The sequence below is a fragment of the Stomoxys calcitrans genome, chromosome 1 (genome assembly GCF_963082655.1).
Source record: "Stomoxys calcitrans chromosome 1, idStoCalc2.1, whole genome shotgun sequence".
Taxonomy (NCBI): domain Eukaryota; kingdom Metazoa; phylum Arthropoda; class Insecta; order Diptera; family Muscidae; genus Stomoxys; species Stomoxys calcitrans.
This window is the reverse complement of record NC_081552.1, coordinates 249,842,778-249,866,949: the sequence shown is the minus strand read 5'-3', so window position 1 is coordinate 249,866,949 and position 24,172 is coordinate 249,842,778. Positions and strand designations below refer to the sequence as shown.

The following is a 24,172-nucleotide window of genomic DNA, read 5'->3' as shown; positions in this document are numbered from 1 at the left end:
TTGAAAATACGGAGGTGGTTTAAATAACAACAGACGACGAGTGTATGTGTTAGTGAGAGAGAGACGGACTCTCGCAACCATACACAAAACGACGGTTAATTTTCAGAAGTGTATATGAGAACGCCGACATCCCAACGTTGTGTGTGTAGAGGCAAGTTGAGGAGAAGAGTGTGATTGTGTGTAAGACATTGTCAAGACACCTTGGACATTTGATACAATATCTGATTTGAATTGAGTGCACGTTTATGTGTTTGTGTGCAGCGGACAGTTCTTGTGAATATAAGAAAATAAAACTATAACAAAGACGCACACACACACTTGTGTAGAAAGAATACTCATAATAAATAAAAGAGAACCATGGCATGTTTAGGGGATTTTACGGCGGTTGACAATCGTTTAAGAACTGCCAAGCGTACGGTGGTGGTTGCGATGCATAAATTCATTTTTGGAAGAGAAGGAGATCGTGACAACCGAAAACGACTACGCTTGTTCGACGGCTTCGACTACGATGTAGACAGCGAAATGTATGCAAACAAAGCAACGTACATAAAGGCAAATTTGTGTCAAGCTGACCTGGTGTCGATATGTAACGCTTTGGGTATCGACTACATCGATGGTGATTTGTGTTTACACATCTTTAATAATCTGCGAAAGGGTGCAATGTTAGCTGCTGCTGTTGATGACGACGAAGACGATGATGAAGGCGACGACGACGACGGCGAAAGCAACGAAGACGACCGCACAATAATGAGAGCAGATAGCCAAGCAAGTGTTAGAGAATCAATTGGTGGTGGTTCACATAATGACAAGCTGTTGCTTGCAGGCGATTTGGTTCGCGAACAGTGTCTCAAAGCTGAAGGTGTTCACGTACAGCAAACAATGAATTGCGAACTGCCTAGTGGTGTAAATAGAGAGGTTTCATCGTGTCAGACGCATCAATACAATGACGTTCCCAGATTTACTTTAAATTTCCGAGATATTGAAGACTCCATTCGACCTTTTGATGGAACTGATGACTTACCCATTGGCGCATGGTTGGATGAATTCGACGAAACTGCTTTTGTTATGGGATGGAATGACCTCCAGAAATTTGTGTTTGCTAAACGCTCATTGAAAGGGCTTGCGAAATTGTTTATATCAAGCGAACGTGGTATAACATCTTGGAGTACCCTTAAAAGCAAATTGGTAGAAGAATTCCAGTCGACGACAAACAGCGCACAGCTTCATAAACAATTGTCCGAACGACGAATCCAAAAAGGCGAAAATTACCTGGAATATCTTTTAAAGATGAAAGAGCTAGCTTCTCGAGGCAACATAGAAGACGACGCTTTAATACAATACGTAATCGACGGCATAAATGATTTAGCAACAAATAAGGCGATGCTGTATGGTGCCAGAAATCTTAAAGAGTTTAAGGAGAAATTAAGATGCTACGAAACGATGCAGGAAAAGATTAAACCAAGGTTTAATTTTAACCAAAAACAACCTGACAAGACGAAACAACCTGATAAGACGAAACAACCGGATAAGACAACAAACAAGGCCGAGAAAAAGGAGTTGTGTTACAACTGTGGCGAAAAAGGGCACACGTCCCGAAATTGCAGCGATAAAGATAAAGGGACCAAGTGTTTTGGATGTAATGAGTTTGGCCACATATCAAAACAATGTCCGCGCAAAAATGAAAGGGCCAATATGCGACGTTTAGTTCCTGATGACATAATGAAGAAAGTTGTTAAATTTTCTGATTTACAATACATGGCGATCTTCGATACAGGCAGCAGGTATAATGTTGTCAGCGATAAAGTTTACAATGATCTAAGAAGACCAACTCTTAAGAAATCTGATTTTTATTTGGTTGGATTTGGTGAAAGGACTCTCAACAACCGAATAAAGCCGCTGGGAAACTTCACGCATCAAGTTGAAATCGACGAGGAGGACTACCAATTGACATTCCACGTAGTTCCAGCAAATTCTATGGATATCGACGTGGTGCTAGGAAAGGATTTCTGCTCCGATGTTCGTGTTGAAATTACGGCGAATAGTTTAAAGTTCGAAAAGATCAAAGACGACGTTACCTCCCAGCAGCACAACATTATGCTCATAAGAACAGCTGACGAGCCAGAGAGTCAAGTAGACGTGAATTTAATGGCAAGTGATGGTGCAAAACGCGAAGTTATGAAGCTCATTGATAATTACAGACCTGAGAAGAACAAAACTACGAATGTCGAAATGAATATCATCCTGAGCGAAGACACTAACATATTTTCCAGACCTCGTAGATTACCAATGATTGAAAGGGAAGCAGTGGATGAGCAAGTGGACAAGTGGTTGGCTGATGGCATCATTGAGGAATCTGTGTCTGAATATAGCAGTCCAGTGGTGATGGTTAGGAAGAAGGATGGTTCGTATAGACTATGCGTTGATTTTAGACGCATGAATAAGATCATAGTTAAAGACCGATACCCCCTACCACTCATCGAAGATCAGCTAGACCGACTGCAAGAGGCTACGGTGTTCAGCACAATTGACTTAAAGAACGGATTCTTCCACGTGAGTGTAGCTGAAGCAAGCCGTAAGTACACCTCATTTGTTACTCACAACGGGCAATACCAGTTTTGTAAGGTGCCATTTGGTTTGTCAAACTCACCTGCTGTGTTCCAGAGGTTTATTAACACAATTTTTCGTGATTTGACACGAAGAGGTGTTGCACTTCCTTACGTCGACGACGTTATTATTCCATCGAAAGACGAAGACGAGGCCCTGCGAAATCTGAAGGAGGTAATACAAGTTTGCAAGGATTATGGACTTGACCTAAACTTGAAGAAAAGCCAATTTTTAGTCAGACGCGTGGAATTTCTTAGCCACGTAATCGAGAATAAGCAGATATTTCCATCGAACAGCAAGGTCGCCGCTATATTGAAATTCCCAATGCCGAAAGACGTTAAAGGGTTACAGAGTTTCCTAGGGCTTGCTAGTTATTTTAGGAAATTCATTCCAGATTTTTCAATATTGGCTAAACCTTTAACGAAGGCAGGAAGATTATTCGAGATGGGTCACGAACAGATTGCTACGTTTAACGCTTTGAAAAAGATTTTGTCAGAAGGACCCGTATTAAATATTTTTAATCAACGATACGAAACAGAAGTTCATACGGATGCATCGATGGACGGGTATGGCGCAATCTTATTGCAACGATCTCCAGATGACGACGGTTGGCATCCAGTATACTACATGAGCAGGAAGACGACGGACGCCGAAAGAAAATATTCCAGTTACGAGTTAGAGATACTCGCAGTTGTGGAGGCACTGAGGAAGTTCAGAGTATACTTACTTGGAATTCATTTTAAAATAGTATCCGACTGCAATGCATTCACCAAGACGATGGAGAAAAAAGATTTATGTACACGAGTTGCCAGATGGGTGTTACTACTGCAAGAATTCGACTATGAAGTGGAGCATAGACCTGGTGTAAGGATGAAACATGTCGATTCATTAAGCCGATTTCCAATAATGACGATAGTGGAGGATAGTTTACTAACCAGATTGGAGAAAGCTCAACAACAAGACGATGAGTTATTGGCAATTATAAGCATTCTTCAAGAAAAAGACGTTCATGATAACTATTTCATGAAAGGAAATATTTTGTGCAGGTATGTTGATGACTATGAGGTAATGGTGATTCCTAAGGGAATGCAGAGGGAAGTAATACGAGCTGTTCATGAGAAAGGGCATTTTGCCAAAGACAAAGTCAAAGAGATTATAAGAAGGGAGTATTATATACCCAAATTAGAAGAGAAGGTCAAATATCATTTGCAGAATTGTATTCCATGCATAATGGCTAACCGGAAAAAAGGAAAACAGGAGGGCGAACTCCACCCATTACCGAAAGAGTTTCAACCATTGCATACCTACCACATTGATCATCTAGGACCATTGGAATCAACTAGCAAACAGTATAAACATATTTTTGCCGTGATAGACGCCTTCACAAAGTTCTGTTGGTTGTACCCAACAAAGACAACATCGACGAACGAAGTTTTATCTAAGCTGAAGTCGCAAAGTGTTCTATTTGGAAATCCCCATCAAATAATTTCGGACAGAGGAACTGCTTTTACCTCAGAGGACTTCAAACTGTATTGTGAGACGGAGAACATCAGACATTTCCTGATAACGACGGGCTTGCCACGAGCCAACGGGCAAATTGAGAGATTGAACTCGACGATTATAGCCGTTTTGTCAAAGTTGAGTATAGATGACCCTGCAAAGTGGTATCGACACGTTGCAAAAGTACAGCAAGTCATAAATTCGACAATTTCCAGAAGTATTAGCACTACACCTTTTGAACTAATGTTTGGAGTAAAGATGAGGACTCCCGAACAATCTGAAATTCTGAAGATGATTGAGGATGAGCTGAATTCGAATTTCGTTGAAGAAAGAAACTTTTACAGACAAGCTGCGAAAGAGCAAATTTTAAAAGTCCAACAGGAAAACAGATTGTATTACAATCTACGACGACGTAAGGCCACTAAATACCAAAAGGGTGACTTAATTGCTATAAAGCGCACGCAATTTGGTCCAGGCCTTAAGCTGAAACCGAAATATTTGGGACCCTACGAAGTGATGAGGGTAAAGCCAAATGATACCTACGATGTTTCCAAACGTGGTTCTGGTGAGGGACCGATGAAAACTACAACTTGTGCAGAATACATGAAGAGGTGGTGCGATTTTGAGGGCGAAGATGAAGAATTCGAGACGAATTCCCCGCAGGATGGACGAATTGTGGGAAAAATTTGAATGTATGTGTGTTTGGCTTTGGTAAACACAAAGACGAGTAAGCGAAGCACACAGAAGTCAGTCTATCCGCAGCCGTGACGACGTAAAGACGCGAGTTAAAACCGAACGCCATTCCATTAGTTTACATTGATTACTGTTTTACTTTTCTATTGATATCAAACATTTTATTGTACTTTACTCTTAAACTTTAACTAAATATAAATAAAATAAAGGGATTTAAAAGAAGAAGAAAAGTGTCCACATATATTCCCTCTGTAGCTGGTGAAATTTTTTAGTATTTTGCCCGTGTGAAGTATGGCCCTAGACTCGCTGTAATATCGGACCACACTCTTTGCTTTAAGTATAGGTGGGTGATGTTTTGCATCTCTTAACATTGATCTGTTAACCATGGAATGCTTAGGATTGTAAATCAAAAAAACTAATTCAAGTTTATGATTCATGATAGGCCACACACCATAATAATTCAAGTATAAATTAAGCTTTGTCTTATAACCATAGAAGTTTAAATTTAACATCTTCGATGGCAACATTAAACACCAGCACCACCAAATCTAGTCAATGGGTTATTGATATGATTTCAATGAAAGTAGGCGCATAGTTTTAAACTATGCCTGCCCAATGAATTTTTACTATCCCCTGGGGGCAATCAGATTCAAAACAACCATGCCATCGACCATGCCATAATAAAAATTGAAGTCTCAATGGAAGCATATCTGAACTTTTTTGCACAAAAGAAAAAAAATAAACAAAAAAACAAATAATAGTCATAAATGAACTATTTTAACAAGAGCTTATTTCTTTTTTTTTCAAGTTCAAGGTGGGTTTTGTGTGCCGGTTTTTTTGTTTTCTTTTCATGTTTGCAAAATTCAAGTGAAATGCATTGTGTGTGTGTGTTTTTTTTCACAGAGTGATAGATCTAAATGGGTGGTCGTTGACCTTTTCGATCATCAGCGAAAATAGTAACAACCCGACAAGTGTGTACTCAATCATTCTATGGACGCAAATCATAGAGGAAATCAAAAGTGAGCAATTAAACACCCCCGCCGCCATAATGGGAGAAGAGATATAGGATTATCACACTAGTGGTAAAAAAAATTAAATGCAAATCTTTTTCAACCAACACAAAGTAGATGTCCCCTAGGTTTTGGAAAATCTATCTGTAAAAGCTTTTTATCAAATTTCAACAAGGTTTTCTAAAAATTCAATAAATTTTCAAATATTAAAAAAAAAATAATTTTTTACAATTTTGTCTATGGGTAAGGACTGGCTAAAGTCGGGCAAAGCCAACCTTTTGTTACTCTACACCATATTGTCTGCAAATACAAATTTGCCCATGGACATTCCACCAAGGTACTGGGGCAAACTATTAACTAATCTACTGGCTGAACTTGGCTGTACCTAGTTCGATGCCTCAGATATTCTTTTGAACACGTGGAGTTAAAAGGGTCCTTGCGGATCTCGATGTTAATAAATCTCCCGGCCCGGACGGTATATCAACACTTGTCCTTTGTAAGTGTTCTTCGACGCTTGCTTGTCCACTAAGCAACCTTTTCAACCTTGCTTACCGTGCGGGAGTTTTCCCGGCGCGTTGGATGGTTGCGAACTGCGAATTACCGGCCAACTGCGATATGCTCTGCGCTCTCCAAGGTTATGCAGCATATGGTTAACCATCATCTTGTCAGATACTTAGAGTCCAATGGCCTGCTTAGCGACAGACAGTATGGGTCCCGCAGAAATCGCTCTACGGGAGACCTAATGGCATTTTTGTCGGAAGGATGGAGTCGCTCTATCCACCAGTTTGGTGAGATTAAGGTCGTGGCTCTGGATATCTCCAAGGCATTTGATAGGATCTGGCACGGTGCGTTTTTATCAAAGTTTGTCACTTTTGGAGTCAGTTCGATTTATATCGAGCTTTCTCAGAGATTGCACTACACGAGTTGTTGTAGATGGGTTCTCATCAGATGAGTATACATTAACCGCAGGTGTGCCGGAAGGCTCTGTCCTTTCCCCTTCCCTTTTTCTTATTTTCATTGACGATCTATTGGGTCAGACTTCGAATCCAGTCTACTCACTTGCCGGTGACAGTAGTCTGTGTCATTCATATTCATTCGACCATAGACCCAGTCCTCGAGAAATTGTGGACAGGAGGCCAATTATGAATGAGACGTTCTCCCAGGATTTGTTGGCCATTTCCGAGTGGGGTAGCATGAGAGTAGACTTTAACGCACAGAAGACGCATTGCTGTTTCTTGTCTCTCAAGCGATTCACTGACCCACTTCAATCGTCGATAACTATCAACGGTACAGATATTGATCAGTCAGATGCTCTTGATGTTCTGGGCATGAAGATACAATGTGATGTCCTTTGGTCAAAACACGTATTCGAAGTGTCGAAAGAAGCATTCAAGTGTTTGGGCTTTCTTAAGCGGTGCAAGAAATATTTCAACTCTTCTGATCTTCTCAATATCTATACTACCTACATCAGGCCGAGCTGCAAAATCATCCTTGGAGCTACTTGACCGGGTTCAACGGAAGGCGATAGCGTTGATTGGGGATAGTAGGGTATACAACTCTATTGCTTCCCTTGAACATCGTCGGAATATGGATTGCGTTGTATTGCCCTATCGTTATTTTCATGGCGTGTGTTCCAGGGATATTCGTCTTCTTATCCCTGACGTTAGGATGTTCACCAGGAATACAAGACTTGCCTGGAACTCACACCCGTTTGTAATTGAATGGCCCGTCGACCGAACCATGCATAACGGAGAAAATTATAGGCGTTGCCCAAAAAGTAATTGCGGATTTTTTAAAAGAAAGTAAATGCATTTTTAATAATACTTAGAATGAACTTTAATCAAATATACTTTTTTTACACTTTTTTTCTAAAGCAAGCTAAAAGTAACAGCTGATAACTGACAGAAGAAAGAATGCAATTACAGAGTCACAAGCTGTGAAAAAATTTGTCAACGCCGACTATATGAAAAATCCGCAATTACTTTTTGGGCAACCCAATAATTTTTCGCCCGAACAATTCGTATGTGGAATCGACTTCCGACTAATGTCTTTTCCACCGACATTGACGTTTAGAAATTTAAGGCGAATATCAATTAACTCTACTCCATCTTTCCCCCTCCAACTCGAAACTTTCCTAATTGCCAACGCAATGCACTGCATATATAGGGGACATCCCCTACGTGTTGGTTACGTGAGAAAAAAAATCAAATTTTAAGCGCAATGATGAGGGGCCTCCTTTTTCCGAGCGGCTTGCAGCGACATCTCCTTGGGGACAAGTTTTAACATGGCATAGTTTGTCGCCAGCACTTGGAGGGGATAATCAACGCTGAAAAAAAAATTTAATGTTCTCGCCAGGATTCGAACCTAGGCGTTCAGCGTCATAGTCGGACATACTAACCTCTGCATTACGGTGGTCAGGTTAGATTTAGATAAATATGTTTATCCATTTTTTCCACGATAAAAATTTTTTAACGTAAGGATATCTGAAGGGGAGCGGACCCTCCCCCCTTACCCTAATTTTCAGAAACGCCAGATCTCGAAGATAGGTGGTGCGATTTAGCGATTTAAGCGAAATTTTGTGTGATCTCATATAGTACCCTAAAAATAAAAATTTGGTATCCAAATTTCGGATGGGGTACCTAGGGGGGCCGCCCCACCCTAAAACCTACGAAACATATATTTACACCAATCACGACAATATGGGACTCAAATGAAAGGTATTTAGGATAAGAAAACGTATCTGATACCCAATTATCGGACCAAGTGTTAGGGGGACCACCCCAACCCCCAAAGAACCCCTAAATCGGACATATTTGCCGACCATGGCAATATGGGACTCAAATGAAAGGTATTTGAGAGTAGAATACGAATCTGACACATCCAAATATGGGACCAAGTTTCTGGGGTCCACCCCTTCCCCAAAACAACCCCAAAGAGGACTTATTTACTGACCATTGGAATATGGGGCTTAAATAAAAGTAATTTGAGTGTAGAATACGAATGTGATATCCAAATATAGGACCAAGTGTTTGGGGGCCGCCTCTCCCCAAAAACATCACCCAAAGGAGACAAATTTACGACCATAGCAATATGGGGCTCAAATGATAGGTCTTTGGTCTGATAGGTCTATGGGGCCACCCCACCATCCAAATAGGAAGTATTTGCTGACTATTGCAATATGAGGCTCAAATAAGAGGATTTTTAGAGTAGAACACGAATCCGATAAATATTTTTAAGGCCAACTCACTGAGTGGCCGCTCCATCCCCCAAAACACCCCCAAGCCGGTCATGCATGTTTGCCGAATATGAAAATATGGGGCTCAAATTAAAGGTATTTGGGAGCAGACCACGTATCTGATATCAACATTAGGTACCAACTATCTAGGGGACGTCCAACCACCATAACAACCCCCAAATAGGACGTATTAGCTAACCAAGACAATTTGGGTCTTAAAGAGAGTGAAACTAAACATTTAGAGTTTTTAGGGCCAATACCCCAAACCGGACATATTTGCTGACTTTTGCAATAAGGAGTTTAAATGAGATTAGAAAACAAATTCGATATCCAATTTTGAGGCCAATGACAATATGGGGTTCAAATGAATGATATATAGATATATGAGAATAGAGCACGTTGCTGTTATATTTTCGGGGCTTAGTGTTTTGGGGGACCACCCCAATCCCCAAAACACCCCTAAATAAGACATATATATTTACCAACCATGTGGAGCTTAAATGAAAGGTTTTGGGGGGGGGGGGGGGGGGTGGGGGGTAGAGCAAGAATTGATACCGACTTTCGGGATCAATTTTCTGGGGGTCTACCCCTTTCCCAAAATACCACACAAACAGCAATTTTTCACTGACCATCGCAATATGGGACTCAAAAAAAGGTATTTGGAAGTAGAATACGAATTTGATATCCAAATGTAGGACCCATGTATTTAGGGCATCACCCCTTTCCCAAAACACCCCCGAAGGTTAAAAATTTTTCTACCATGCCAATATTTGGCTCAAATGAAAGGTATTTGAGATTAGAAAACGAATTGGAGAACCAATTTTGGGGTCATGTGTTTGGGGACGCCACAACGTGTAAACTCCCCTTAAGCCAATGGCAATATGGGGTTTAAATAAATGGCATTTGAGAGAAGAGCACGATGCTGATATTTTTTCAGGGCCAAGTGTCTGGGGGACCACCTCACCCCCGAAAACACACCTAAATGAGACATCATGAGGATATCGGGTTATACCTTGGTGCTATAAGTTGAATTTGACATTGTCCATAAATAGTACGGATTCCATATGATTCCTCAAAGGTCCCGCAAAATAACGAAAACCTATAGAGATACCGATTGTGTTCGTAAACTTTTTGATTTGAGTTAGAAAAATAACTTTTTTTCTTTTTCATAGATATTAGGGCACAAATAAAAGTGCTAACTGAAATTTAGCTATACGTATTGGTTAGATGAATATATTTTTGTTGTTTTAGCCACATTTTTATGTGGAGTTGGCGATCGTCTTCAAGCTCCTGTAGGTGAGCAAGCTCATTCTGGACCATTGAACCAATCGCCGCGAGAACAGTGTGGCCATTGGTTATTTAAAGGCGCCAATAACTCGCCTTGTCATATCGAGCAACATAGGCACTCAGTATTTGTGCAAGAGCCGGTGCCGCCCAGCCTCTCACTGAGACTCTCCGCTCGATATCGCTGATTCTCCGCGACTGGCGTTGCAACAACTTCGTATGGAGCATTCCACTATCCGCAACCTATGGACGGGCCCGGTAGCTCGCAGCTAAGCTTCTCGTGACGGCAATGAACACGACACAGATCGGATCCAAATGTTCCAGCCTGTGTGGTGCCGTTACCAGCGATCAGAAGAGTCATAAGAAAAGCCTTTGAATTTCGTGAGATTGATTGGTTACAAATGGCAATACCCGTTATGGTTGCCTATTATGGATTGGTCATTGATTTCGTATGCCTTCACTAATCTCCTTAAGGGGAGAGATAAGGGATATTTGACCATGAGAATGTATATCGCTAGAATTAAAGGTTTTTTTTTATTTATTACAAAAAAGGAACTGCCAGACATGCAGGCAGAATGAACACATACAAACACTCCATTGGCGAACGTTTTGGGTGCTTTGGTAGAGCCCCTTATCAATGCCATCGGGTTTACTGAGCCTTCCGTCTGGCAATTTCTTTTCTGTAATCATTTAGAAACCTTTCATTCCAGTGATATTCATTCTCATGGCCAAATAGCCCGCATTTCTACTCTTTGGAAGATTAACGAAAATTAATTTTAAAAATTCAATTGTAAAAAAAACTGTAGTTGAGTGATTTAAATAAAAAAAAAAAACATTGAAATATTTTATATTATATTTTTTTTAGGACTGTAGTCTAATATAAACCTGAAGTCCTACTGCAATTTTATAAATAGTCCGTGTGGCTTAAAACTACTAAATTGGGTTAAAAAATTTTGGATTGCCCAAAAAGTAATTGCGGATTTTTCATATAGTCGGCGTTGAGAAATTTTTTCACAGCTTGTGACTCTGTAATTCCATTCTGTCTTCTGTCAGTTATCAACTGTTGCTTTTAGCTTGCTTTAGAGAAAAAGTGTAAAAAAAAGTATATTTGATTAAAGTTCATTCTAAGTTTTATTAAAAATTCATTTACTTTCCTTTAAAAAATCCGCACTTACTTTTTGGGCAACCCAATAGATAAAGGAAATAAATAAATGGCAATATTATTGCAGTATTACTCAAAATCGCCCAAAATATGTATGGAGGCTATATCTAAATCTGAACCTATTTTAATAAAATTCAATGGAGACACCGGGAGTCACAAGGGATTTATTGAGACAAATTTATTATTTATTTATTCAATCTTTTGCAATACCAAAGCAAGTTAGGCCAAAAACATGCATCACATAGCTTACGCATTATAATCCAAAGTATACGCCGAACTTTGGATACCCACCACCTCGGGTATATACGTAAACCACCTTTCGTCAAAATCCGGTGAAAAATACACACCTTATGCCCCATAGCACCCATATCGAGATATGTTCCGATTGTACAAGTCATTGTTCAATTGAGTAGAACAAAATTTTGATCTTTTTAGTAGCTATATCTAAAAATAAACCAATCTGAACCATATACGACACGGATGTCGAAAAGCCTAACGAACGTCATTGTGTCAAATTTCTGTGAAATTGGATTATTAATGGGCATTTTATGGGGCCAAAGCCTAGAGGGCGCAATTATTATCCGATTTGTATGCATTTTCGCATGAAGTGCTTTGTTTCGACTCTAATAACTAGGCCAAGTATGTTCTATATCGGTTCATAATCTGATACAGCTGTTTTATAAACCGATCTCCCGGTTATACTCCTTCAGCCTCTAGAGGGCGCAATTCGTATCCAATTTGTACAATGACTTCTCTGAAGTTCATAACCTTCAACGTACGTGCTATATATGGTTTGAATCGATCCATAACCTCATATAGCTGCCATAAAAGCCGATCTCCCGATATTACTTTTTGACCCCCTATAGGTCTCAATTCATATCTGATTTGGCTGAAATTTTGCGCAGTGACATCTACTATGGTCTCCAATCAAGTATGGCCCCAATCGGCACATAACTTTATAGCTCCAATAGCAAAATTTTTCAACTAACCCTAGTTTGCCTTTAAAGAGATACCAGGCAAAGAACTTGACAAATGCAATCCATGGTGGATCCATATAAGATTCGGTCCGGCCGCTTTTAGGTGTTTTATTTGTAAAAACTTCTCCTCAAAGAGCTGTTGCATTGTAACACGCCGTTTGAACTCGCCTATTAATGGGAGGTCCCCACTCCTTGGGCTTAAAACTTTCTCCTGTTCCTTAACGGAATGTTAATGTGCAAATTTGCATTTGCAATGTATGCAGTGTGGTCTCGTCCACTTTGTGACACGCAGTGGAATAATATTCAGATGTGTCAGAATACCATCCTCCGAACTGCAACGGGCTGTCTCCTCAGTTCTCATGTGAACGACCTCCATCAGGAGACTAAGATCCTACCAGTGCGAAGACATAACTACATGCTGTCTTTTGGGCTGTTATCGCAGGGACCAACCAAATCATCATCTTGTGGATAGATATCCACAGCCCAGAAGCCTTAAGGTAGATCTACATGATCTAGAGCGTGAAGTTCAGCGCTACAAGAGGGAAAACCTATAGATCAAGCAGGTCTAGACAACATTCATGCAGACACGGTAGCAGATGCGGTAAATGGCTACCGGGTGAATGTAGTCCTTGGAGAACGACCGCCTCCCATTGTACCTGAAGAAATTGACCTCCCCCGGCAAACCAGACTAGTTCTGGCTCAATTACGTTCCGGCAGATGCAGCCGCCTCAACTCCTAAAGAACAAGGATTGATGCCGACGTGCAAGATGTATGTCCCGATTGTAACCAGAGACCGCACGATACACGTCACCTGTTTAACTGCCCGGCCAAACCCACTCGACTCAGACCCAGATCCCTGTGGACACACCCCATCTTAGTCGCAGAGTTCCTGGGTCTTGACACTCAACAGAATCAAGCAGAAGAAAGATAGAACACAATAAACTGCTACAACAGCAACAACTGGATCCTTCCGATGAATGGGACCGGTGGGACGGGGTAACAGCAATTTTTCTAACACGACGATGTGCTCAAAATTACCTCCTTACCCCAGATATTGCTACGCCAATGCCGAAATGTTCATAATTTTGCCATTTTATTAAAACTAAGCAACAAATTAAGGGACAAAACTAAATATTCCCCACAGGAGATGAAAAAAATGGGCATCACAGGGGTCGGAACTCTGAGCTCCGATTTGTGTGGTATTCATCTTCAGCACGAAATGCTTAGCTAAAAACAATCGGGCTATAATTCAAAGGTTACGGATAGTGCAACTGCAGCCGTGGAAAATCAGCGGAATCGAGTGGAGTCTTAGTGAGAGGCCGTCCGGCAATGGCTTTTGCTTAACTATGTGTGCCTAGATACTTTATATGACAAGGAGAACTTGATTACTTGGAGAAAGTACATATGGCATATCTAGCAATTGCGCCAATTTTTCTTGGACAACCCCATATTTAAAATGTTCTACGATTTTTCCTTTTTGTAAATATTCATCATCATATCGTATTCATCATCCAAGACCCTCAAGGGAGCATTTGCAGAAAATTTGATTATTTTTGCACATTTGCACGCGACATATATTTTTGGAAAGACATATCGATATGAAAGTAATCCCCCGTTTCCAAAATTCCATTCTTTTAACCCATTTTCCCAAAAACGGTACTTAAAAACTTTTTCAACTTACCCACAAATAATAATTCCAAAACACTGCACCAATGCAGGGTAGAAATTATCCATTGAAACTGTCGGATCATGATCAGGTCCCGCTGTAGTAGTCGCCACCACATCACTGAGATTAGAAGCTGATGCTGCCTTTGTTGTTATCGTCATTACTGTAGACATTATTGTTGGCATTAATGACGTCGACGTCGTCGTCGTATCCACATCATCATCTTCCTCCGGAGCATTGCCCAAATCGGCATAAATTGTCTCGTCACCGTGTAGAGCTGCCAAAATCATTGAGCTTTCCATTGTTTTCTATCAGCGAGCAATACTAATGCAATGACAGGTGTTGATAGAATTCGGAAATAGGCAGAGGGTGTGAGAAATGGGACAGTCACGATTATCGTGGCAGCGAAAGGAACATTTACTGCGTGGGTGAATGTGTGTGACGTGTGTGCGTATGTCTAGGTAAGTCCTCTAAACGAAAGGACAAATTTAGCAAAATTTTATTTGTTCCCTTAACAATTTGCCAAAAACTGCGTCATTATGATGGTTTGTGTGTGCTACGGAGCTTCACTTATACGCCTACTCTCTACAATAGGATTGTGTGGTACGTACGTCGCTCCTTTCTTTTAGGGCCACGAATGTATATAATAGATGTATAACAAGTGGGCGAAGACAGACGTCAGAAATCACAATGATTGGATGTTGTAACAAATAGAAAAAACCTTAACACTGCATTGGGAGCCTTGGCTTAGAAAGAGCGCATGGCCATGGAGAACTTAAAACTATTTTCACTTGATGAGCAATTGCAAGGGCTTATTGTTTGCTAATTTATTTCTAATTATTTTTATTTTTCCTGTTGGCATTTACTATATCTGTGCATCACTTTTCACTTTCATTTTCTTGCTTTAATTTTTCTCTTGTTTAGTTTCACTGCTATTGCACCTTTTGAGACTTTACTTATTTTGTGAGATATTCTTTTGTTTTTTTTATTTCCTATATATAACGCGCTTTTGTTTGTTTTCACTGTTTTGTCGGAATTTTTAGACAACGTTCTCTCACGCTGACATCGAATTGATAAATAAAAGTTGTCAATTATTATTTATTATTTTTTGTTTTTTGTCATTGGTATCCAAAAATCGACAAATCGATTTTTGACTAATCGAATTTTTGTGTGAAAAATCGAAAAGACGACTTTTTGGGGATAAAAAAGTCGAGTAATCGACTGTAAGCTTTTATTTCTATCATATGTTTATACAAGCGTTGCCAATCCTTAGCCAAAAAAAACACGTTTTACAAAACCTCTTTAAGCCGCAGTGTTTCATTTGAATTTGGAAGGAGATTTGCATCAAATCTCCTCAAATAAGTAGACTTGCTCACATTGAAAAAGTATGGGAAAATCTGCATATAAATGTCAAAAGCACTCTGTGCCAAAGTTCAGCGAAATCGGACCATAACTATAGTTATCGGTCATGTCATGTTATAATTATAACACCGTGGAACAACGAAACAGTCGGTAGGACGGCGAAAATCCTATGGGGTGATCCGAATCGTGAAAAGACGAGGCTATGTTATCTTCTTTGTCGCATATTCACCGCTCATGCACGCACACGTATACACACACGCACATAAATTTGTTTACGTGTGTTGGCAATACGAATATCAGCTTGATGGCAAGATGGCTGATTGCGCCATATGATTTGTAGTTGTTGCACAAATGAGACCACCATCAATTATTTCGCCATGCGTGGTTTTAGAAATAAACTTTGTTCTACAACTTATCTTCTTCATATGTGAATTATGTGTGAAATATCGGATCAAATAGAACATCCCCTCGAGATTTTAGAAAATAATCACAGCTGTGTTATCAAGCCTTTGACATTTAGATTTAATACAAAATCAAAACAAAAATAAAAAAATTGTACTCAGCTGTTCGCATGACCTCACCTTATAAGTGCATCCTGAGCACAATTTAGGCATTTATTCGGCCTCACGTGGTGTGAATGGCTCATTTCTATGGTTTGGGAAAGGGACGTAGCCCCAAATACATGGTCCCACATTTGGATATAAGCTTCGTATTCTACTCCCAAATACTTTAAGTTGAGTCCCGAATTGCGATGGTCAATAAATAATTGTTGTTTGTGGGGTGTTTTAGGGAAGGTGTAGACCGCCAATACCTTTCATTTGAGCCCCACATTGACATGGTTGGTAAATATGCCCGATTTAGTGGTGTTTTGAGGAGTGGGTTGGTCCCCCAAACACTTGGCCCTGAAAATATATCAGCATCGTGCTCTACTCTTAAATATCATTTATTTGAACCCCATATAACCATTGGCCTCAAAATTGGCTATCAAATTCGTTTTCTAAGCTCAAATACCTTTCATTTAAACCCTTAATTGCAAAAATCTGCAAATATGTTCGGTTAAGGGTATGGACCCTACAAACTATCAATATCGCGATTCACTTCCTTTAAGACCCAAAATTGTTATGGTGAGCAAATACGCCCTATTTGGGCGTTCTTACGCAGGTGGGACGTCGCCTAGGCAGTTGATCCCGAATGTTGATATCAGATTTGTGGTCTACTCCCAAATACCTTTCACATGAGTCCCACATTTCCATAATCGGCAAACATGACCGGATTCGGGGGTGTTTGGGGGACGGGGTGGCCGTTCAGTGACTTGGCCCTGAAAAAAATATCAGATTTGTGTTCTACTCTAAAAAACTTCATATTGGAATGGTCAGCAAATACGTCCTATATGGATGGTGTTATGGGGGTGGGGTGGCCCAATACACACTTTTTCACTAATATTGATATCAGATTCGTGCTTTACTCCCATTTGAGCCCCATATTGCTATTGTAGTGAATTTGTCTTCTTTGGGGGTTGTGTTTGGAAGGGGCGGTCCCATGTACTTGGTCCCACATTTGGATAACAGATTCGTATTCTACACTTAAATACCCTTTATTTGAGTCCCATATTGCAATGATCAGTAAATAAGTCCTGTTTGGGGGGTGTTTCGAGGAAGGGGAGTGCCCCCAGAAATTTGGTCCTACATTTGGATACCAAATTTATATTCAACTAGAAAATATCTCTCATTTGAGTCCCATATTGCCATGGTCAGCAAATATGTCCTATTTAGGGGTGTTTTGGGGGTTGTGGTGGTCACCCAAACACCTAGTCCGACAATTAGATATCAGATAAGTTTTCTACTCTTAAATACCTTTCATGTGAGTCTCATATTGTCGTGATTGGTCTATATATATCTTTGATAGGTTTTGGGGGTGAGGCTGCCCCCCTAGGTACCCCATTCGAAATTTGGATACCAAATTTTTATTTTTAGGTTACTATAAGAGAGCACACAAAATTTCGCTTAAATCGCACCACCCATCACCGAGATCTGGCGTTTCCTAAAAATTAGGGTAAGGGGGAGGGTCCGCCCTCCCCCCTCCCCCTCCGAAATCAAAAAATGTAATACCCTATTTTCACCACGGGATCATTATGGACCATCTGTAAAAATTTTAATAAAATCGGTTCAGCCGGTTTTGAGCCTATAAGAAACGCAAAAACAAGCAAACAAACAAACACAAATTGATTTTTATATATGTATAGATAGATAAGCCTTTTGCCCTTATGAATTGTAAAGGAAAAACGAGTCGTATTCAGAGCTTTATAAAGGGAAATCGGTCGTTTGCTTAACAGCTTTGGTTTGAACATAGTGTAACCATAATTTGAAGCTTTCAAAAGACTTAAGTACATTTTTATAAAAACCATTTATCATTTGGAGTTCAGGTAAATCAAAATGAATTGAATAAATTGTAATCAAAAGGGTATCGCCCATGACTTAATTACCAGGTAGTGTACCGTAAACAGCTGAGTACAATTTTTTGTTGCGAAGTTTTGGTTATATGTGTTTGCATTATAGTTAAGAACCATAAAACACTTAAACAACGAAAAATGGCGCAAACTAGTAACATTCTCAAAATCTGAGTTGCACTAATCAATGATTTTGACAGATAGTGCATTCAATATTTTGTTGTTGGGCAACGTCCACAACCTGTAAATGAATGTATCTTGATATCGCCTGCAATAAAATAAACATGCTTTGAACTAGTCGCTTTGCTCGTTCTACCTTGATAAGTGTACCCTCCACTTGGTTAATCGCCGCCGTTATCTTGTCAGCTGATTCAGCAAGCCATTACGTTACAAATGTACTAATTGCTTTGACAAATAAAAAATAATAACAAATACATACCAATATTAGTCATCTTTTGAGAAGTCATAAAACATACAAATTCTGAACAATAATATATACTAAGTTTTTTTTAAATAAATTTCTATACAGCAAAAAGTAACAACAATGAATCGTTTATTTGGCAAAGGAAAAGCCAAGGAACCTCCACCAAATATTAATGATTGCATTAAAGGGGTAAGTTTAAGATGTGGGTGTATCTTGGATGGTGACATCAACTTTTTGGATGAAATGCGTTGTTTTTTTCGGATCAATTATTGATTAAATTTTACATTTGGAACATTTTAACGAAATGAAGTATGCATTTTTGTCTTAAAAGAAGAATGCCGCATGGCACTAAGCCATGGGACCTGATATGCACTCGGGTTTTAAGTGCAAATTGACTCACTGGTATGCAAATTAGTTTCCAGAAGTATGCAAATGGCAATTATGTACATACATATTATATATTTTATCTTTTTTAAACATTCTTTATTGTTATTTCTTTTATTTTTTAAAAGGTCGATGAACGTGCCTCAAATATTGAAGAAAAGATTAACAAATTAGAAAATGAGCTGCGCAAATATCGTGAACAAATGTCCAAAATGCGAGATGGACCCGCCAAGAATTCCGTCAAGCAAAAGGCAATGCGTGTTTTGAAACAAAAGAAAGCGTGAGTCCAGACATACATTTTATAAAAAATAAATAATAAATTTGTATAAACCTTCTGTTTGCAGTTATGAACAACAGGCTGAAGCTTTGCGTAATCAATCATTTAACATGGAACAAGCCAACTATGCTGCACAATCACTTAAGGATACTCAAGCTACGGTAGTAGCCATGAAGGCTGGTGTTAAACAAATGCAAAAAGAATTCAAGAAAATCAATATTGAAGAAATCGAGGACATACATGATGACATGGCCGATATGTTAGAACAAGCCGATGATGTTCAAGAAGTCATGGGTCGCACTTATGGCATGCCCGAAGTGGATGACGATGAGTTGGAAGCTGAATTGGATGCCTTGGGTGATGAAATAGCTTTAGATGATGATACCAGTTACTTAGATGATGTTGTGAAAGCTCCATCCGCTCCGGACAGGGAGCCCGGAGCTGACAGTCTTGTGCCAGGTGGAAAGGTAATGTACATAAATATATTGTTTTTCCGAAAAAAAAAATAGTGCAAAACAAGGAAAGTCGTATGATGTAAATGAAATTTTTATAAAAATTTAAATTAACATTTGATTTCAACAGAAAATTTAATAATTTTTTTAAAAAAATTTTGTAAAAATAATTTTTTTTTGGTTTCCAAACAAAATTTCGCAGTAAAAATTTCTTTTCTTTGAAAAAAATTCAACGAAATTTTATTTTATGGATTTTTTTAGAAATTTCATTTGGATAAAAAATTTTTTCAAAGTTGAAATTTTGTAAATAAAATTCGCCGACATTTTATTTTTATAAAAAAATTTCGCCAAAATTTAATTGATGTGGAAATCTAAGTTTTATCAAATATTTAGTCGAAATTTGATCTGATTGCTATGGAAATTATCATCCAAATTAACTCCTATGAAAATTTTTTCGAAATTTTTGTTTTACTTTTTTTTCGAAATTAAATTTCTCTCACAATATTTTATGAGTTTCTCCCACCAAACACTATTTTTATTTCTCTCTTTCTCAAATATGTCTAATTTATTTTTTATCTTCTTTCAGAATACCATCGAAACTGATGAATTTGGATTGCCTAAAGTACCCACATCTGTGAAAACATAGTTCTGCTGCTGTTACATTTACGAATATGAGTTATTTTTAAGTTTTATTTTTTGTCATGCAAACTCACCTTTACAGCTTTTATAAAACAGTAATCGTTAATATATGAAAATGTAATTCGAAACCAAAAGAACTGTTTTTAAATAAAGGCAGGTGGCCATACTCGTCTCGCTGCTATAGGTGGGCAAGCAATTAATGGTCAAAATACCGATAAGGGCCATTAACTCGCCTTGTCTAAGTGTTTATACAAGAGCAGTTGCCGCCCGGCCTCTCGCTGAGACTTTCCGCTCGATGCCGCTGATTGTCCGAGACTGCAATTGCAGCTACTTCGTATGGAGCATTCCACTATCCGCAACCTGTGGACGCGCCCCTTAGCTCGCAGCTAAGCTTCTCGTGATAACAATGAACATCACACAGATCGGTGTTCAAAGTTCCAACCTGTGTGGTGCTCATAGTTATCCCGTGCCGGGAAAGATTAAAATCATATCCTTCTGATCTCAAAACTAATGCCGATTGCTGCCAAATCAACAACGACAGATTCATGCAAAATTCAAATTGCAAATGCCGTTGCCCATGAACATTCCACTGAGGAACAGGGGCAAACTTCTCACATATCAATGAGTGCAGTCAGATTCAAGTTTAAGCTCAAGGATAAGGGCCCCTACTTTTTATAGCCGAGTCCGATTGGCTTGCCGCAGTGCGACACCTCTATGGAAAGAAGTTTTACATGGCATAGTACTTCACAAATGTTGCCAGCATTAGGTGGGGAAAACCACCGCTTAAAATTTTTTCTGATGGCCTCGCCAGGATTCCAACCCAGGCGTTTAGCGTCATAGGCAGACATGCTAACCTCTTCGCTACGGTGGCCTCCGAGATTCATGCTCATTTTCTAAAGTCTGCATTTATTGGTCGCTTCGATTATCCCCTGACTTTAATGTTTTGCATGAATCTTAAATACCTTTGCAGGTATGAGATTTCCAAATACGCTTTTTAATCGCCATTAATGAGATGATGAATTTTTGCTGGAATCTGGCGTAGTACCAAGTTTACAGTCAAACTGATAAGGTCTAATTGTCGCATTGACTCTGTAGAGTAGATATACTGGACCTAGTATTCTCAGGTTACCATCACCGGGTATGCGTTCATCTAGCCAGATTATACAAACTATACACATAGTCCGACGACGAGGATGCAGAAGGCGACGGCGACGACGCTTGTTCGACCGATGATGAAGGCGGTTCTGGCAAACCGAACAGAACCAGGGTCTGGGGTTCTTTTCAATCCCGACACGGACCAAAAGCGTGCGGAGAAGGCACTCCGGGATGTGCTTCTCCTATGACGAAAAAAGACGAACACGTACACTGAGGCGGCAGCCCTTGCCGATGAAGGCTCCATTGGGTAAATTCGGTGCGTACAACCGGCTGCCATGGGATTGTTGGTAATTTATTGGTACCAGAAGACTATGGCATCTGGCAGAATCATGAATTACCACAGCACATAACCAAAATCACAGATAATCAACACCGCTAAAAGTTTTATCACCAGAGTACTCCGCATCAGTGACGAACAATTCCATAAGGACAATTTCAAAACAATAACCAAAATATTAACAACCAATAGTTTTCCACCCAAGTTAACTAATAAACTTTTCGACGAAATAAAACACAAACTAAACAGCATTATGGCAACCCTACAAGGAATGCAGAAACCAAACGATATTGTAGCTTTAAATACAATACATCCCTGGATTAACAGATAACAAAAGCTTAAGAAATTTAATGAACAAAACAAACAACATGAAATATGCATACAGAGCGAATCAAACAAACAACAAAATATTCTTCAACATCAAACCAAAGAGCGTAAGAAAGGTAAGAGCTGGCGTTAGAGGGCAATACGTGATGACGAGTGACAAAATTTAAAGACACAACATATTTGAATTGCTTACGATATTTCGTTTTTCCTTTATTGCAACTTTCGGTTGCAAAGAAACAAAGCAAAATACGAAAAAATGTTCGAACGAATGCTCGAATCAAAACAGACGTTTGCATACTTTTGCTTGCACATTTTTTAAAGAGAGTAAAATTTTTCCTAATTAAAAGTGGTCTATTTTGTACAACAACCATAAATCATATGGTGCAATCCGCCATCTTGTCATCAAGATGATCGACGTTTTGCAAACACAAAGACATTTGTGTGCGTGTGCGTACATGAGCAGAGAATATGCGAGAAAGAAATAACAACAAAGAGATTGCAAACAAAAATCTGACATCTTAATACCATCAAACCTGGCCGACTGTTAACAGCTGTTTGCGTGAGACCACCTTTTTAAATCCGCTTTGACTATACCCCAAGATTCACTGGATAAGGTTAAGCCATGTGGTCAGCCGACATACAATTTTTTTTTAAGTACTTGGCATTGAGGGTGTCATCAATGGCATTTTTATTTGCGGAACTCAGGTCTAAAGAGCTTAAGATAAAATTTAATAAATTTATTTTGTATATATTTTTAGCAGAATCCATGGTGGTGGGTTTCCAAGATTCGGCCCGGTCGAACTTATCACGCTTTTACTTGTTATTGATTTATTTATAGCTCCATATCAACCGATGCCTCCCAATTTGACTTCTTGATTACCTACTTGTTTTGTTTTCAAATCTTTTATCCATGGCATAATTACCAGGTAGTGTACCGTAAACAGCTGAGTACAATTTTTTCTCACGAAGCCCACTGTCTATCAACGAGTTTTGGTTGTGTGTGAGCATCATAGTTAAGAACCATGCCACACACACAAACAACGAAAAGAGGCGCGAATTAGTAAATACTCAAAATCAGAATTGCACTGACCTGTAAATAAATATATCTTGCATTTATCTAAAAAAAAGCAATAGGCGAAAAATATCGCGAAAAGCTGACATAGTACCAGCCTTAATGTACAAAAATAAAACTGCATTTTTTTTAATATCTTTTAAAAAGTTGTAGTTTGTTGAATTTATTTTCTTATTTTTAGCAAACCAACTATAGTTAATTCGTTTGAAACAATTTTCGATTATTTTATTGTAATAGGTAGAAAATTTTATATATATATATATAAATATATATATAGGTATGCGTTAACATTGTGTCATATTTAAATTTTTTAAATTTGTTTTAAGTATTCGTAACTTTTTTTATAGTTTCTAACTAATTTCTTATTCCAAATTATGTTTGTTTTATCTAAGTCTACAATACTTAAATAAAAAGAAACAATTTAATCATTCCAATATTTTAGAGGGATGAACGATGATTCGAGTAAGGTTGGTGTTTATAAAATAAAATTATTTGCTTTGCGCTATTTGATAAAAATATCCATAATTTAGATATTGTAGTTACTAAATGAAAAAAACAAATTGTTAGAAAAAGCTTATGGCAATGAGATCTCTTTATAAGCTAACCCATCACGTTGGAAAGTTGGCCTTGAATATTCCATTCCTTAATGAACAGCGGGGATTTTGCTCTCATATGAATGAGTGCAGAGGTTAGCATGTCCGCTTATGACGCTGAACGCCTGGGTTCGAATTCTGGCAAGACCATCAGCAAAAATTTCAGCGGTGGTTTCCCCCTCCTAATGCTGGCAACATTTGTGAAGTACTATGCCATGTAAAACTTCTCTCCAAGAAGGTGTCGCACTGCGCCACGCCGTTCGGACTCGGCTATAAAAAAAGAGGCCCCTTATCATTGAGCTTAAAACCTGAATCCGACTGCACTCCTTGATATGTGAGAAGTTTGCCCCTTATCCTTGGTGGAATGTTCATGGGTGTGGGAAAAGTTTGAATGTATGTGTGTTTGGCTTTGGTAAACACAAAGACGAGTAAGCGAAGCACACAGAAATCAGTCTATCCGCAGCCGTGACGACGTAAAGACGCGAGTTAAAACCGAACGCCATTCCATTAGTTTACATTGATTACTGTTTTACTTTTCTATTGATATCAAACATTTTATTGTACTTTGCTCTTAAACTTTAACTAAATATAAATAAAATAAAGGGATTTAAAAGAAGAAAAAAAGTGTCCACA

General features: G+C 39.0%; 2 protein-coding genes across 2 annotated transcripts in view; one reads left to right on the top strand and one right to left on the bottom strand.

The window, feature by feature from the left end:
* The window catches only part of LOC106094057 (integral membrane protein GPR155), a 78,363-nt gene extending 63,157 nt beyond the window's left edge, over window positions 1–15,206 (bottom strand). Inside the window, exon 1 of the mRNA XM_059363635.1 lies at window positions 14,147–15,206. Coding sequence (XP_059219618.1) covers window positions 14,147–14,433 — 287 coding nt within the window. The 5' untranslated portion in view covers window positions 14,434–15,206. The remainder of the gene's footprint in view (window positions 1–14,146) is intronic.
* A 3,174-nt stretch (window positions 15,207–18,380) lies between these two features.
* LOC106094056 (charged multivesicular body protein 5) lies at window positions 18,381–20,281 on the top strand. Its single transcript, XM_013261227.2, has 4 exons — window positions 18,381–18,552; window positions 18,876–19,027; window positions 19,092–19,491; window positions 20,063–20,281. Exons 1-4 carry the CDS (start codon window positions 18,484–18,486, stop codon window positions 20,120–20,122), a joined length of 681 nt encoding a protein of 226 aa, XP_013116681.1. The 5' UTR covers window positions 18,381–18,483; the 3' UTR covers window positions 20,123–20,281.
* The last annotated feature ends 3,891 nt before the right edge of the window (window positions 20,282–24,172 follow it).